Source organism: Botrytis byssoidea, assembly GCF_014898295.1.
Source record: "Botrytis byssoidea strain MUCL 94 chromosome Unknown BBYS_035, whole genome shotgun sequence".
Classification (NCBI taxonomy): domain Eukaryota; kingdom Fungi; phylum Ascomycota; class Leotiomycetes; order Helotiales; family Sclerotiniaceae; genus Botrytis; species Botrytis byssoidea.
The window spans coordinates 16569-31503 of NW_024065876.1; the positions used below are offsets into that span (position 1 = coordinate 16569).

At 42.7% G+C, this 14935-nt stretch overlaps 3 protein-coding genes across 3 annotated transcripts; 1 reads left to right on the forward strand and 2 right to left on the reverse strand.

Annotated features, from left to right (window-relative positions):
• Positions 1 to 4501: 4501 nt before the first annotated feature.
• Positions 4502 to 6774, reverse strand: EAE97_011242 (uncharacterized protein; the record flags this gene model as incomplete). The annotated part of the gene is made up of 4 exons (XM_038881757.1): positions 4502 to 5141; positions 5204 to 5584; positions 5644 to 6446; positions 6529 to 6774. 4 exons carry the CDS (start codon positions 6772 to 6774, stop codon positions 4502 to 4504), a joined length of 2070 nt encoding a protein of 689 aa, XP_038727335.1.
• A 3992-nt stretch (positions 6775 to 10766) lies between these two features.
• Positions 10767 to 11639, reverse strand: EAE97_011243 (uncharacterized protein; the record flags this gene model as incomplete). Its single annotated transcript, XM_038881758.1, has 1 exon — positions 10767 to 11639. One exon carries the CDS (start codon positions 11637 to 11639, stop codon positions 10767 to 10769), a length of 873 nt encoding a protein of 290 aa, XP_038727336.1.
• Positions 11640 to 11962: 323 nt separating this feature from the next.
• On the forward strand, positions 11963 to 14460 carry EAE97_011244 (uncharacterized protein; the record flags this gene model as incomplete). The annotated part of the gene is made up of 4 exons (XM_038881759.1): positions 11963 to 11984; positions 12054 to 12140; positions 12200 to 14304; positions 14368 to 14460. The coding sequence occupies 4 exons, from the start codon at positions 11963 to 11965 to the stop codon at positions 14458 to 14460; spliced, it is 2307 nt and encodes a 768-aa protein (XP_038727337.1).
• Positions 14461 to 14935: the final 475 nt, after the last annotated feature.

Here is a 14935-nt window from a genome sequence, read left to right on the forward strand (position 1 = left end):
AATGTACTGAGATGAATTCATATTCATCGGTTTGTCTTATTTAAAAGATAGATTCCTGAGGGTATTAATACTAATTAATGATTTTATTGAGATGGATATTGAGATACGATGATCAGATGATGATAGGTACTAGGCAGTGATGTCTCGATGTAGTGTTTAGTATGTGTAACGAGGAATGATATTTACTTTGTGAGATATTTTCTGTTTGCGAAATACGATGATACATATGTATATTTATATATACAAATATACATATCGAGGTAGTGAGATATAATCTCAGAGATATACAATTAAGTATCTCTAATCATTTTAAACTATAGAATTGTAGTTTATAATTCTTTTCGAAAGTAATATATATTCATTTCAAGCGCTCTACATCATAATAAGAGTATTCTAAATCAGATTTTCTCAGGCTTCTCACGTACTTCTAATAGTATGTTCAATATTATCTCATTAATAGATACACTCAGCTCTACGAGAAAGTCTAGCGACTAATATTGCATGAGTCTCATCCTAATGATTGGAAATTACATTATTTATACCGTCTTCTGTAATGTTGTGGTAGACTATTATTGAAGTTGAAGTGGAAATCGATGAAGGGGCTTAAGCGATGAGAATGAGAGGTTGGTAAGGTATATTTATGCTATGAGAATAAAATGTTAGTTGATAGGACTCTAAATCGTAGGTGAAATTGTCGAGAAGATATGGATGTGTATCTTTTGTATTAGCTAGGTGTTTTGTGTTGGCTGTTGGATGATGGGGATGTAAGAGTAGTGTTCTTGAGCCTGCGAGATAATTGACTGAGATTTTTGCGGAGGACTTTGTATGCTATAAGGGGTTGCGTCAGATTGTATTTTTATGTGATCGGTGTGTTGTTTTGGTATTGTAGATTGAGATTCTTTGATGCTGAGGGACGAGAGATGTTTTGTTTCCTTTTTGGGTGAATGATAGGAGATGAGTGAGAGGTATCTAGTAGAAGATAAACGTAAAAGAGAGAAAGAATATGAGAAGTAGTAAATGAAAGACTGGAAAGAATGGAAATGGAAAGAGAAGTGGACATTTGGAAATAATATTTGTATTGTATGTCTTATGATACCGGTAGTTAGTACATTAGAGGTATTGGAAAGTACTGAAGATAGAGACATGGTGAGATTTCGGAGAAGTAGGAGTGATCAGAGAAATTAAAGACTACGTTAGTCGGCTCTTCAAGTGGTAGACTTTGGGAACTAGTCCGCCGCCCGAGAAGCTAACTAGAGGGATCGGAAGTGAAAGCCACGAAAGATATGTTTTAGAGCCTACGGGAACTCATTGTGCAGAAGTTGTTGCGGAAGATTTTCTATGTTTTCAAGGTCTATAATACATTAGATGACATGGTTATATAGTCTACGTATCGCAATAGTATTATGTGACTTGAAGGAAGCTCTTTGATACTAGGCAAGGGAGAAGCGTTTCTTCGTCTTTCCTACTACTCTTGCCCTAATGAATGAATGAAGCCAATGAAAGAAGGAGACAGTGATTTCGAATCCCTAAGATAGAATCTAGGCTAACATATGCAACGCAAATTGAATGTTTACTTGATACGGAAGAGGATCGAATAGATTGGGAAGATGCTTGACCACGACTCAGAGTGGTAATGTATAACCTTTGTATTGAAGTGTCAATTTTCCAAGTGTGTGTGTTTCAGAGCGTGCGAGTAAATCATTGAATCGCATTGGTGTATTTGTATGCTATAAGAAGTGTGTCTTCTACACTAGATCCTTTTATGAGCTTGGATGATGCTATATATTGCATTAGTATTGTGTGTTAGAGTCTTTTGACACTGAGAGAGAGTAAGGATATTCTTTTTCCTTTTTCCTTAGTAAATGAAAGAAATTGATGAATATGATGTGTAACATAGATATGAAAATGGTAGGAGGGGAATGAGAAGGAGGGAATAGAAAACAAAATGGCAGATTTTCAAATAACACATGCTACTCATACTGCAATCTATAGGTAACCGATGAGAAGGGCGAGAAGGGCGAGAGGAGTGAGAGGAATGATAGAGATAATGGGAATGAAAGAAATGTTTGAGCCTGCGAGCAAATCATTGTGCCGAGGTTTCTGCGGAAAGTGCTCTGTAAGTGTTATTTCCTATACGAGACCATTCAACTAGATTGTATAGCAATACGTAGTGTCGTATATTTTATTGTCTCTCACACGATTATATAATTCCGAGGCTCTTTGATGTTAAGGGAAGGAGAAGAATCCACATCCTTCCCCAAATGAATAAAAGGGGAAAATCATAGAGAGGAGAAATAAGAGGAACTATGATTTAGGTGTTCCAATTGGACATGGCAGTTTCTAAAATACCATTTGAAATAGTCCACTCCAGAATGACAAGAGGGAGAATTGTAGAAACTGTAAAAGGAGCGAGGGAGCCGAGAGCAATCTAATGTCGAAGGTCTTTGGGTCCAACAAATCAGGAGGACTCTTAACCTTGAGGTTGGAATGGGAGTATATTCAAAACAAAATTTGTATACACAGTGTTCAATGAGATAGTTGCGTGAGTAAGTGTAAATGGCTCATGCAAGAAAACGCCTTCGAGTCAGACAACTTCACCATGTATGTTTCACGTCTGGGTATCGTACATGTCGCCCTGTCAATCGTCGAGAATATTTCGAGAGCCTAAATACAATTGCCCGATACATACCGTTCCGACAATCTTCGATTGAACCCCTTTGTCGAATACTATCGCAGGTGTACGGAGGCTTTTGTTGAAACGACTATCATATTGAGGCTGCACTATGGGATCAAGTGAAGGTATATCACTTAATGTCTAATATTAGCAAGTTGTACATAACAGATAGTGAGTCGCCTCGGTAGATATCAAAACATGTACCTCATAGTGCTCGATTTCACTGTACCTTATCGTCAACCATGGACCCAGTACCAGTGCACTTGATCCTGGACTATCGAATGTTGAGACGTGAACATGCACGTAACCCGGCTTTTTCTATGCATTGATGTATTCACACATTCGTACATTCATTCATTCGGAATCTTGTTACCATTCGGATTTGTATCCTTGGATCAAAATCAGATAGGAAGTGCTGACTAGCTATAATCCAGGTGGCGTGGGCGACAGTTTTGTATCCTTGAATTGACCTGTCATTGTTCACTCCACTCCAATAGCTCGCAGAGCCAATTAGACAATAGATACCCGGTCAGGAAATCGAAAAACAAGAAACATCATGGTATTCCAAGGTTAGTTCTCAAGTTCACTCACTCACTCAGTACTTTTACTTTGAGGTCTTAAAAATCCAGAGTGTATATGTTAAGCGTATTTTTTCCTGGCCAACATTGTAAGAAGAACTTGTAAACCTAAACAAAGAAAGGACTCCGAGGTTGATGAAAATATAGTTGATATTAATAAATGCTTTACGTATAGCCCATCAATGGTTCTTCAACAAGCATTTCTTGTATCTTATGCCGACTTGTTGATCATTGCCGGCTACCGGACACGTGCCATGTCTACACCTTTCACTTCACTCGCCATGTACACGTGAATAAGGTATTCATCACCTAGATACCTAGTAGGTAATACCAACATCAACTCCTACTCCTCCACTTACTACTTCACTCATATAAATCCCTTTTCGCCATCATGGATTTGTATCAACTATTGCCACTTCGATAAAAGGCGTACTATGCCTTGATGAACCGGCACCTATATCATCAAAAGATATCGATTCACAATATCAGGTTTATCGTCAAATTCATTCATTTCCACCAAGGAAAATGTATTTCTTTATTCGCCACCTTCAATCCAAAATTTCCTCCCAAATCTCGAGATATCTCATCAAATTAGACTTTCAAGGCGGCCATTCTTGCAAGACATCCAACCAGTCATACGTAGAATATACCAAAGAGACTTCCTCAATCTGAAGCTGGAGCACCGGTAGACTGATTTCGGCTGATCCACACATTCATCGTTCCATTATTTTTCAAATCAGATCCTACGGGCTCCTCGAATTTCGAACTACCAAGTGCGCCACGATGATTTTGGTGATTAATATTTGGCTACAGCTGTAGAGAGAACACAGCAAGCCAAAGTTTTCATTTTGACTGGTCGTTCCAGATAATGCGCATTTCAATTTTGCGATGGACGATGAAAGATGGTCGTACAAATAGATAGCAATTTGCTGGAAATCCCTAGAGAGCAACCACCAGCATATTTATTTTGGTGAGGAAAGTCAACTTCATCTTGGCCTCATGTTCCAGGTGTGTCGATAATAATTCATCGACGGCGTCAATATCAGTTGAAAAATTATCTTGGCGGACGTCTCCAACAGTGCCGTTCTAAACCAGAATCAGGATTTTTTTGGGTGGACCGGACGAAGTTTTGAATAAGCAACAGCACACCCTACATTTCAAACTACAATTTGCGAACAGCATCCTCTCCACGAAAACATAAGAATGAAAAAGAAAGCAGTGCCTTTTCTCCTTGCTCCAAAGGAAACTATCAATTCGTGTTGTGGGTGTGGAGATTGAGAATTCGCATCAGGTTCTGTGCACCCGTTTCTTCGACTGAAGCTTGGCGTAAGAGTGGTGGCCTCTGGAAGTTCTTGGGATATCCAGCAGTGGCATGCGTCATCCATCTAGATTTAAAATCAGGACGCATCCTTCTTCGCATCGCTTCAATTGGCTGAACATAAGTGGTACTTCCAAATGCGTTGATAGCATCGTCTAAGGGAAACTTCGACATGCGATAAGTATGGCGGAATAGATCTTCAAGTTCGTTTGGCAATGGAATCAAGAATCTTCTTGTGTTTTCCTGAAGCATTCCCATGAAGACGCTAGCAACAGGAAAGCTGCTATTGGACTCTGTCAAAATATCAGTGGCTAGTCTTATGCATTCCAAGGCATTCTTTCCAGCGTCTTTATCAATTTCTGGAGATGACTGAATCAGGACCTCGGTCAGATATAGCATGGCGAACATTTGGGAGACTGGCTGATAACGAGACGTATAATGAAAGTGATATCGTTCGACAAGAAGCTGGAGCCCTTCCTTTGCATGTTGCCTAACCAGTGCATCCAGCTGGGGTTCCTTGAAACCTAGTAGTGGACTTAGGATATAGACTGCCGTCGTGGCGTATAGTATACTGACTAGTCAGTTAATGATCTATGGCAGGACTAGGAGCAGACAACAAAAGACTGAGCTTACTGCAGTGAATATACATGCGGTAACCTTTGGACTTCTTCGCCGCATATGATGGCGATATTACTTGGTAGATCTTCATGCCAAGTTAATAATCTGCGATAAATAGCCCACAGGGCTTCAGCAGATATCAGAGGCCCAGTTGTGTTAGACAGGAGTATCGTAGCTTCGCGGATGATATCAACGAGCTCCATTTTTTTGCGATTTGTGGTTGCGGTCAGACAAGGGAGTGTCGTTCCTCTTAAGTAGTCTGTAGGAAATTGATACGGCGCCCACCTGAGTTCGTCCACTTTAGCCTCCCATGCGCTTATTTGCTTAGCCGATTGAGTTGGCTGCAAGTCTGGAATATAAGCTGGTGCCATCGTGAAAGTCATCTGGGCCCACTCGCTAAGGTTGTTAGTTGTGCCTTTGGTAAACTTGTATTGGGTGGGAGACTGGGCACTCACACATTCAGGCTATTTAAACCTTTGACCGTTTCCCTCCAGATCTGTCGATAATCGATGCTATCGCTATTGCTTGGTCTGAGGCTCTCCATAGATTTACTTGCGATGATCAAGTATACCGAACCACTAAACCCGTGTCCTTGTGCGCAGCGTACCAAGAACATGACCGCAAACGCTTGGATATTCGTTAGACTATTGTCTTGCGGATCGATGCTGTTCCTAACCAAATCTGAAAATTGGGCGCCCATTCGTTTGTAGTCAGTGGTATCTTCATCAGCAATCGTGTGAAGATAGCATGCCATGGCACAGATGGCATTAAACAGACTGTGCGAGCAAAACTCGTCTGATCCTCGGCGCATACTTTCCACAAAGTGACCTTCATTAAACAAAGGGTAGAAGGGATGGACCCATGTGAAATACAAGGAGATGAGATGGTCGATAACTTCATCGTCGTCTGTCACTGTTGTCCATGAAGAATCATTAGGTAGATCACCGTCGGGTTCGTTGCTAGAACCTCCATATATAGATAGCTGTGACTCACCATTGCTTTCTATGGATTCTAACCAATTAGCTATTTCCGCTATTGACTCTCTGTTCTTAATGCGCTCGAGGATATCATGCTCGCTTTCGGTATTGTTCGCGAGCCATGTGAATATCTTTTCCGCTTTGTGCCTGATGTCATGGCTCTCTTTTAGATCCCTCACCAGCATCGTCTTCGCGTTTTTAGTATGCGACTCGTAAACGCATTCTTCTTGGTGTAAACTTTTCTTGCTAGTACAGCGAGTGCAAGGTTGTTGACCATCACACTGGGTAAACTTTAGTTACCAAGTGCTCATGCTGGGCTTCTTACTTTCATTGCTGCACTCAAAGAATATCAGAATCACTTACCTTCGCTCTAGCTTTCTTACAATTGACACACGCGTTTGCGGTGATTGATGTCGGAACTTTCCTCTTCTTTGCGATGGGACCTGCGCTTTCTGATCTCTTATCGAGGGATGCAGGGGTTGTATGACTATTGGAACTTGTTGTTTCCGGTGTAGTGGTCTTATTCTTTGAAGAACCGCTTGAACCGCTATTTTTCATGGTGATATCCATATCGCCGGGAAGAATAGTGCGAAAGTTTGAGCCCGACATTGCGGAGTCGATTAGATGAGGATTCAAGATGTGAATATGATTGTATCTTAGGCTTAATATATATGCGAAGAGATTAGATTACTGTGTCAATGAGTAGAATTGTCGTTGGAAAGGTAGTAGATGGGGAACAGCTCCGGGTCAAGCATAAAACTGGCGATAGATCGAGAAGTAAACAAGGCTAGATGATCTCTAGAATAGGTCGCACCATGTACAAACCCGTTTCTAGATGACATTGGTCAGTAACCCCGGGCATATACTGCATGGTGTCCGAAAACAAGAAATATCAGGTTGCAGACAATAGACGTGGGGCATAAGAGGCGTTGTCTTCATCTCGAATCGTCTGTCACATCGATGAGAAGTATGGGAGGGATAGCGGGATGGATGATGATGGCGAGAGTAATGAAGAAGGCGAAAATGTTTGCATTGGTTTGCTGATCTGAGAACAGCCTGTTCGAAAGATTAGGAGTTCATCTCAACCATTCAGATTGAATCCAAACCTTCGTCGGTACTGGTAATTTTGTGTAATGGATTTTTTGGGGAGACGTTTCAGCTAGAGCCTAGAGAGCGCCGCTTGCTTGCAGCCTGTGGAAATTTCAAGAATACTCACTGAGCTTGTAACAAACGATATATGTAGATTGCCAGTATTATCTCAATACTGGTGACTACAGGAAGATTGGCATAAACAGCCAGAGGAGGTACATTTACCACTGATGGCGCTTAAACAATGGCTAAACGCCGCAAGATTGAAAGCTAACAGCTGTTTTCTAGCTTGTTCTGGAGATAATCGTTGATTAGATGGACGGTAGACACTATGCGACTAGTTCCAGATAATACAAATTATAGCGAGTCCGATGAAACTGAACGGAACATCCAGAGAGGCTAATTTGAGTCTAGAAACTTCGATGCGGTTCGCAACGTGGACTATTTCAAAAGTCGTTATTTTAAGATATCTCCAATTTTCTAGGGGCGTGTTCCAGTAAGTATCTCAATATAACCTCGTCATTATCACGATCGTATCATGCAAGACGAAGACTGCATATATCACCGAGAAGAGAAACTTATTGATCTTGTACAGAGCGACAATATTACATAATGTTACTGAAAGTACATTGAGTGATGTTGCGGCAGGCAAACAATGAGCTTCGGAGCTGAACCCGCCTCCGTTGTTGGATCATCGAGCGACTAAACATACAGATACCTTGTTCGTCCTGAACTGCGTCTGTGAACGGCGAGTATGTATATTGACACGGAAAGGAAAACTTAAGCGCCTCGAAATTATTACTGTTATTTATACGGCCATCCCGTTTGACTAAAATGACCAGCATGGCAGTATATGAGGCTGTAGCTACCCCAAATCAGTATCCTCGAGCATAGGATACAGCATAGGCGACAGAACATGCGCGATTCCCAAGTTCAATGTTCTGGAACTGTAGAATACAACGAGGAATGCTCTGCTTCACAGTTTTGGCAGCTAGCGCCTGAATCTTCAAATTAGTCTACTGACGAGCCTGGACCATAGCATTCCTCTTGTACATTTCTTAAGTCCCAAGAGCTGATCCTTTCGCGATTCTGTAGCTTGTCATGATGTTATAAAGCTCCATGTGGCCCTGTAAATACACACTATCATTAAGACATCTATTAAGTCTTTCAGATAAGATAGGGGCACATGGTGACTAAACTTTAAATTTCAAGTTACAGTATTGATTAGATCTTGATACTTCAGTACAGCGTATAAATGGCCTGTCGCGTTTATAGAATTTCGTACATACGAGGAAAAGTTTCGTAGAACGGGGATTGTGGGTTGATCGTAGGTCAAGGGTATGAGTGTATGCGCACTTGCTACTATGGTACTGGCGGAAGTGACGCACATACATGGTATCTGTTTTTGTCAAAGTCGCCTGATGTTGCCGAGTATAGATTGGTAGTATTACATGCGATGCGACCGTGAATTAGATGTCCTGTCGTCAATTGCAGAGTATTTCTAGCTGTAACTGTCAGTGGAGTGGGATTCCAGGAAACTTCATTTATCCGGAAATTCTGTTGGGCACAACGGCTAGTCACCAATTGCTGGGTAGCGCGGTGAAGGCAAGTGCAGTCCCGGGCTGCAGGCCTTAAGCAAACTCAGCTTAAGCAATATTATGCACTGCCATACAGTAGATTGGGGAAGTATCAGTATAAAGCAATCACGATGAGAGTGGGTCAGAAGGTCCGGCGAGATGGGATCGGAGAATTAATCGGAGATAGGCTCCTGAAAGTTGAAACTTTGATAGGACGCGAGCGACGTGAGCCATTATTAGGTTGAAATGTCAAGTGGTCCTGCGAGTTCAGCTGAAGTATGCACAAGGAAAGCTACGAGGAAAGAGGGATAGTCAGTCAGAATATAGCGATTTGGAATTTCAAATTTCGAATCAGCGAGTTATTTCACATTGGATTTCATCATGGTGTGTCTGAGAATGATGGAAGATTATTTCATCCGAATCAATTTGATATTTGGAAAGGGCGCAATTCTGATTTGATGTGGCTGTCTGAGGGTTTGGTTATTTGTGGAAACTCGATATCATCGCGGAAACGGAGTTTCCTCCGATGACAAGCACGGGGGGCGACTTCGGATGTGATTAGATGGTAGGCTCAGGAGATCCATCCGACGGGCTATCAAAACTTGAAATTTTCAATATTGAATCTGAGATTCTGTGGGAGTGTTCATGTACAGAATAGTCGACTTTAGCATTTGTAGATCTGTAGATTGAGTTTTGTAATCAGATTTGAGCAAGTTGATAGATTTTTCAGCTTCGGAGGATTGATTTAAGTAAGCAGGACGAGCTAATCACCATTGGAAGCCATTTCTTTGTTTGAATTTGCATTGTTCAAACCGCATTGCTGGCTCTTCGAGTCTGGTGGTCGAAGTGGATAGAACAAGTGAGTGGATGGATGGATCATGAATAAAGAAATGCTTCTAAGGATGACATGTTCGCATGCGAACCGGCATTGCTATATATTATTGGCTCAACTGGAGAGTAGAAGATGTACCTTTCTGAAAGCAGGTCGGTCGGCAATGCTTGATACAACAGAATGGCAGATAGACTCCATGAACTCGGTTGAGAACTTGAGATGGCCTGCCAGCTTTACAAGGAAAGAAGGGATTTGATAAGAATATGAGTGATGATAGGTGCTCTAAGTACCGGTAACATCATCCGGATTCTAGAAATAAAACATTAGGTTGTGGTTCCATTTTCGAATTCATCTTAGATATTGATAGCTGACTCCGAATGAACCTGTGGCTGTGTGGCGCATGATTTTCTGGTGGCTGATAGTAGCTCGAGCTTCAAGTAGCAGCCACAATCATTTCAAAGGTACAAAAATAATTAATCAATGATTAATTATAAACTCTTGATTGGTTCGATTCAATCTCGATGTAAAAATACTGACTGCGAGACTGCATGGTTTAATACTGGATTTTGAAAAATCACATGGTTTTGGTGGCAAACCAGAGGAGTGTGTGTCTGTGCCAGTGATCTGCCGCTGATCTGCCTGTGGGCTCGAAGCCTTTGGCTTAAACGAGATAGGGGAGACATTCGTACTACGTTTAGTGAGCTTTGAGGAGGGCATGGCATGGAGTCTAATGAGGACATGCGTGTATGTCTTGCTCACATAGTCGAAAAAAACATTACGTCCTACAGACCTCATGTTTAAATTCCCTTTAAACACCGAGATAACCTAGGTACACGAGTTCGGCTGACATTGAAGCTATAGTTCATATTGATAGGTGCCAGTATATTCATCTGCGCATTTTGGAAGTTTTGTAATCATTCGACTTTCATATCTGCGTTTTCCACAGTTTTTTGTTACTTCTCTACAGTAATATACATAATGATGAAGTCTAACGCATTTCATAGACTCTCTCTGCAATACACGAGTACTTCTTATGACCTCTGATTGCAAAGTATGTGCGAGTAGGCCATACCTCTGCCCTCGCATCCCCATTCGTAAGATTTTTACCACCCTTGATTCTTTAACTGCTTCACTCTGCCCACAATGCCCTTGAACCCCTCCATAAAGTTGTTTCTCCACCTTTGTCGACGTAGTCTCTTCCTTTTCATACCACCTCTTTCGTGAAACCTCTGGTGTGTTTGGTCATGGCGTACTTTGTTCAATGCACACGAGGCCTCCAACATTCGGATACCCCGCGATAAATCTATATTAGACTTTATATCCACCGTTCGACCAGTTCGGGGCGAGAGACGCATTTCAGTTCGAGGAGGTTGAATTGGGTTTACCATTGAGGCAACTTCATGCATGAAATCCTCATGACTTCCTGTCACCCCAGTCTTCTTATTGGGAACTTGCATTCCTGCAAATTGTGTAGACATTCCAGGGGAGCGTGCCAAGTTGCTCGAGGGATTAGAAATGGTGGGATTACTCAATCGGCTGAGAAGACTGGAGGATTTTAATTCGGGCGATTGATAGGTTCTAGGAGTGTTGGTTCGCTTCTCTAATTGGGCAGAGGAAGATTTGAAGTGCGAAGGAGCGTTACGGTGCTCTGGTTTTATCCAACTAAGGGTCTGGCTGATAGATTGCGTGCCTAGCGATTCGAGGGTATCTTCTTTTGGAGTGGGCGGGGATGTGGTTGAGCCATTAGAAGCTTCTCGGATTGAAGGTGAAGGCGAGGATGTAGATGTTCCTGGAGTAAAAGGCGCTCGGGTAGTGGGTTCTGAATCTGATGCGTATGCTCGTGAAGTTGTAGAAAGTGCCCGATGAGCTATGGGAGTCCTAATTACATTCTGCCTACTAGACTGTAATAGTTGGGCGAGTGGTGCATCTCTTGTGCTCGACCGAAATGCGGCCGATCCAATACGTCTTAACTCCATGATACTATATGAATATTAGATAAGTAACTGAGGGTCTGCGAGAAGAATTAGACCTACAATGGTTAAATTGAGAGGTCGTCAATAGAGATGTCGTTGATACCGGGGCCGATGAACTTTTTTGGGGTGACGCGCTAAGAAATTTATATTGTCTGTGCGCTACGAATTTTGGATACTCGGGATTTGAGCTGTGAAGTAAATATTACACTGTATCGCAAAAGAAACATTGATGCGCCAGCTTCAATTCCTCTTTTTCTTTATCAATTTCAGTCACAAATTTTCAGATACTCAAATTGCTAGATTAAACTCTCAAGGCTTTGATAATTATGTCGTATAATCCCTATGGTGGTAAGATAATCAATGGCTATGAATCTTCCTCGTCTTTCATCATTTGCTAATGGATGTTTATCCATCCAGCGTCGCCTTATGGTAGACCTCCAGGATTTGGTGGATTCCCAGGCCAAAATGGGACTGCGCCTGGTATGGGGCCACCTCCGGGAATGGGTAAGAAACTCTTGATGAATAGAGTATCGATTTGTGCAGCTAATATAAGTGATGAATAGGACCTCCACCAGGCATGTCTGCGCCAGGTACAGCTCCTCCCCCTGGTTTACAACAAGTCAACAATCCACAGCCTTCACGACCCGGCGGAATTCCAGCTAGTTTTCAACCTCCGACTAACATGCCGAATATCAACTTCAGCGCGCCTGTCATTAGATTAGGTACCGGTCCTGCGAAATCCAATACGCCAGTTTCAGCCAATGGTTCCGGAATAGACCCTATGTCTGGAGGAGGGTCGGATAGAGCTACCGCGTATACCCAGAATGCACAGAGAATGGCATCGATGAGAGAAAGTATCATGTCTTTAGTGCCGCCTACGAAGGAAGAGATCGTAAGAACTATATTTGTTGGCGGCATTACGGAAGGGGCTGGCGGTGACGAGGGAATCGAGCGGATTCTGAGCTCGGCAGGTAGATTACGCAGATGGGATAGGGCTATTGATGGGGCTGGGAAGGAGTGTAGTTTCGGATTTGCGCAGTATGACGACGCGGAGAGTTTGGCTACGGCTGTAGAAATTTTGAAGGATATTGAAATTCCAACCAAGAAACAACCACCCTTTGATGGCACTAAGAAGGATGGGGAGGATGAAGTGGAAAAGAGCAAACTACTGGTCTTTGTGGATGATAATTCTCTGAACTATTTGGAGAATCATCAGGCTTCAAGAGCTGATGATGCTGCAGGTGACCAAACACGTCTTGATGCAGCTAGAATTGGGTTGAAGGCGGTACTTTACGAGTTATTTCACCCACCCATGTTCGTCAAGGCTGAAGAGACTCCAGAGGATATTGCTATGCAAGATGCAAATGGGGGTGACAACGTTGAAGTTGTTAACATTCCATTGGCAGTCGACGATGAACTTTCGGATATCCCAGCTGAAATGAGAGAAACGGTTGCACAGGAAATTGCTGCTTTCAGGGATAGAAGTAACAGACGAGACCTTGAACGTCTCAAGCGCGAGGAGGAGATGGAGGCATTAGAAAGGCAAAGAAACGGTGCACCCCGACCTTCACGCCTTGCTTCACCTGGGCCAAAAATTCCCAGTGGGCCTTCTGCTGGCTCGAATAACATACCTCTTGGCCCTAGAGGTGTACCTAATGCACCTTCGGGTCCTAAATTTCAAGGCCAACAAATACCACGAGACTATCAAACTGGCGTTAAATTTGTTAATGGCAGTAGTATCAATGGTGGATCCGGCGGTGACAATTATTATAACCGCGAGGACGAAGACAGTGATGCTAGCGATGAGGAACTCGAGCGACGAAGAAAGTCGAAAAAAGAGGCAGAACTTGAGAAGCAATATCTCGACCAAGAAAGACGCTGGCTTAATCGTGAAAAATCTCGCACAGCAGCCGTTCAACGAGAAAAAGAACGTGAAGACGAGGATGTTGCGAATGCGGATGATCTGAAACAAAAGATGGCTGCAAGGCTCAAGGAATGGGACGACGATGCCGAGGCTGCTCGCAAAACTGATCCATATTATGTTGACAGAAGTCTCTGGGTTCGAAATCGTGCAATCTATGTTCAACGAGAAGCTGCTGCCGATGAGAGAGATAGAATTGCGGAACAACATGAGAGACGCCGCGAGACGTCAGATAAAGAGCAAGCTAGAGGATTGGCAGACTCATTCCTCGACCGTCAAGCTGAAGAACTCGAAACGAGATCCTCTCGCATGGCTCAACAGCCCTTCAAATTGTCCCTTGGAGCTGCAGCTCAGAAAGCCCAAAAGGCAGCTCCACCTCGTCGCACTGTCGCTGAAGTTGAAGGTCTCCTTGAAGATGAGGAAGAAGCTGATAATACATCGAAACGCACACTCATCCCAATCAAATTCGATCCTTCGACAGCAGCAGCTGGCCTTTCTGACGAAGAACGTGATCAGGCGGTTCGACAACTTGCACAAGAGATACCTACAGAGAAAGAGGGACTCTGGGCATGGGATGTCAAGTGGGACTTTGTGGATGATTCTGTGATCGTGGAGAAGTTGAGACCATTCGTTGAAAAGAAGATTGTGGAATATCTGGGAGTGCAGGAACAGTTACTTGTGGAAGTTGTTGAAGAGCATGTTAGGACTAAGGGGAAGCCACAAGAATTGGTGGAGCAACTGGAGGGGGTACGTAATTATCTTTTGCTTTATCTCGTGTATCATTCTATGCATTTACTAACATTCTTACAGGCATTGGATGAGGAAGCAGAAGTTCTGGTGAAGAAGTTATGGAGAATGGTCATTTTCTTCTCAGAGAGTGAGAAGAGGGGTCTGTCCGCATAAATTTCAATCACCATATCAAATACAAGAAAGGTTTTAAAATTTAGCATTTGAAAGGCATGATACGGCGTTCACCCAATCTATTACGGGAAGAGAAAGATTGTATTTGCGGAAGAAAAGGGGCTTGTTATTAGTCGCGATTAATTGCCGAGACAAATTTTTGAAAATTTCAGGCAATGGTCTTTACTGCAACACACTGCCAACCAGCATGTACATTTAAAGATTAATGAATTTCACAGGGTGCACAACTCCTCGGCATCTTTGAACTTTAATTCATATTTGTGGCAGTACTTGAGATATTGCCAAAATTGAGTTCCTGGAAGGGGTGATCGCCCATCATACCCGTTTTTTGAATTAATGATTACATCGTCGATGCCCCCACGGGCAATCATCCGATTTGTGGATTAATATGCACAGTCATGCAGGCCAGCCATCAGTGACTTTCAACCCTTATTCCCTTGGTTCGCCCCTTTTTCTT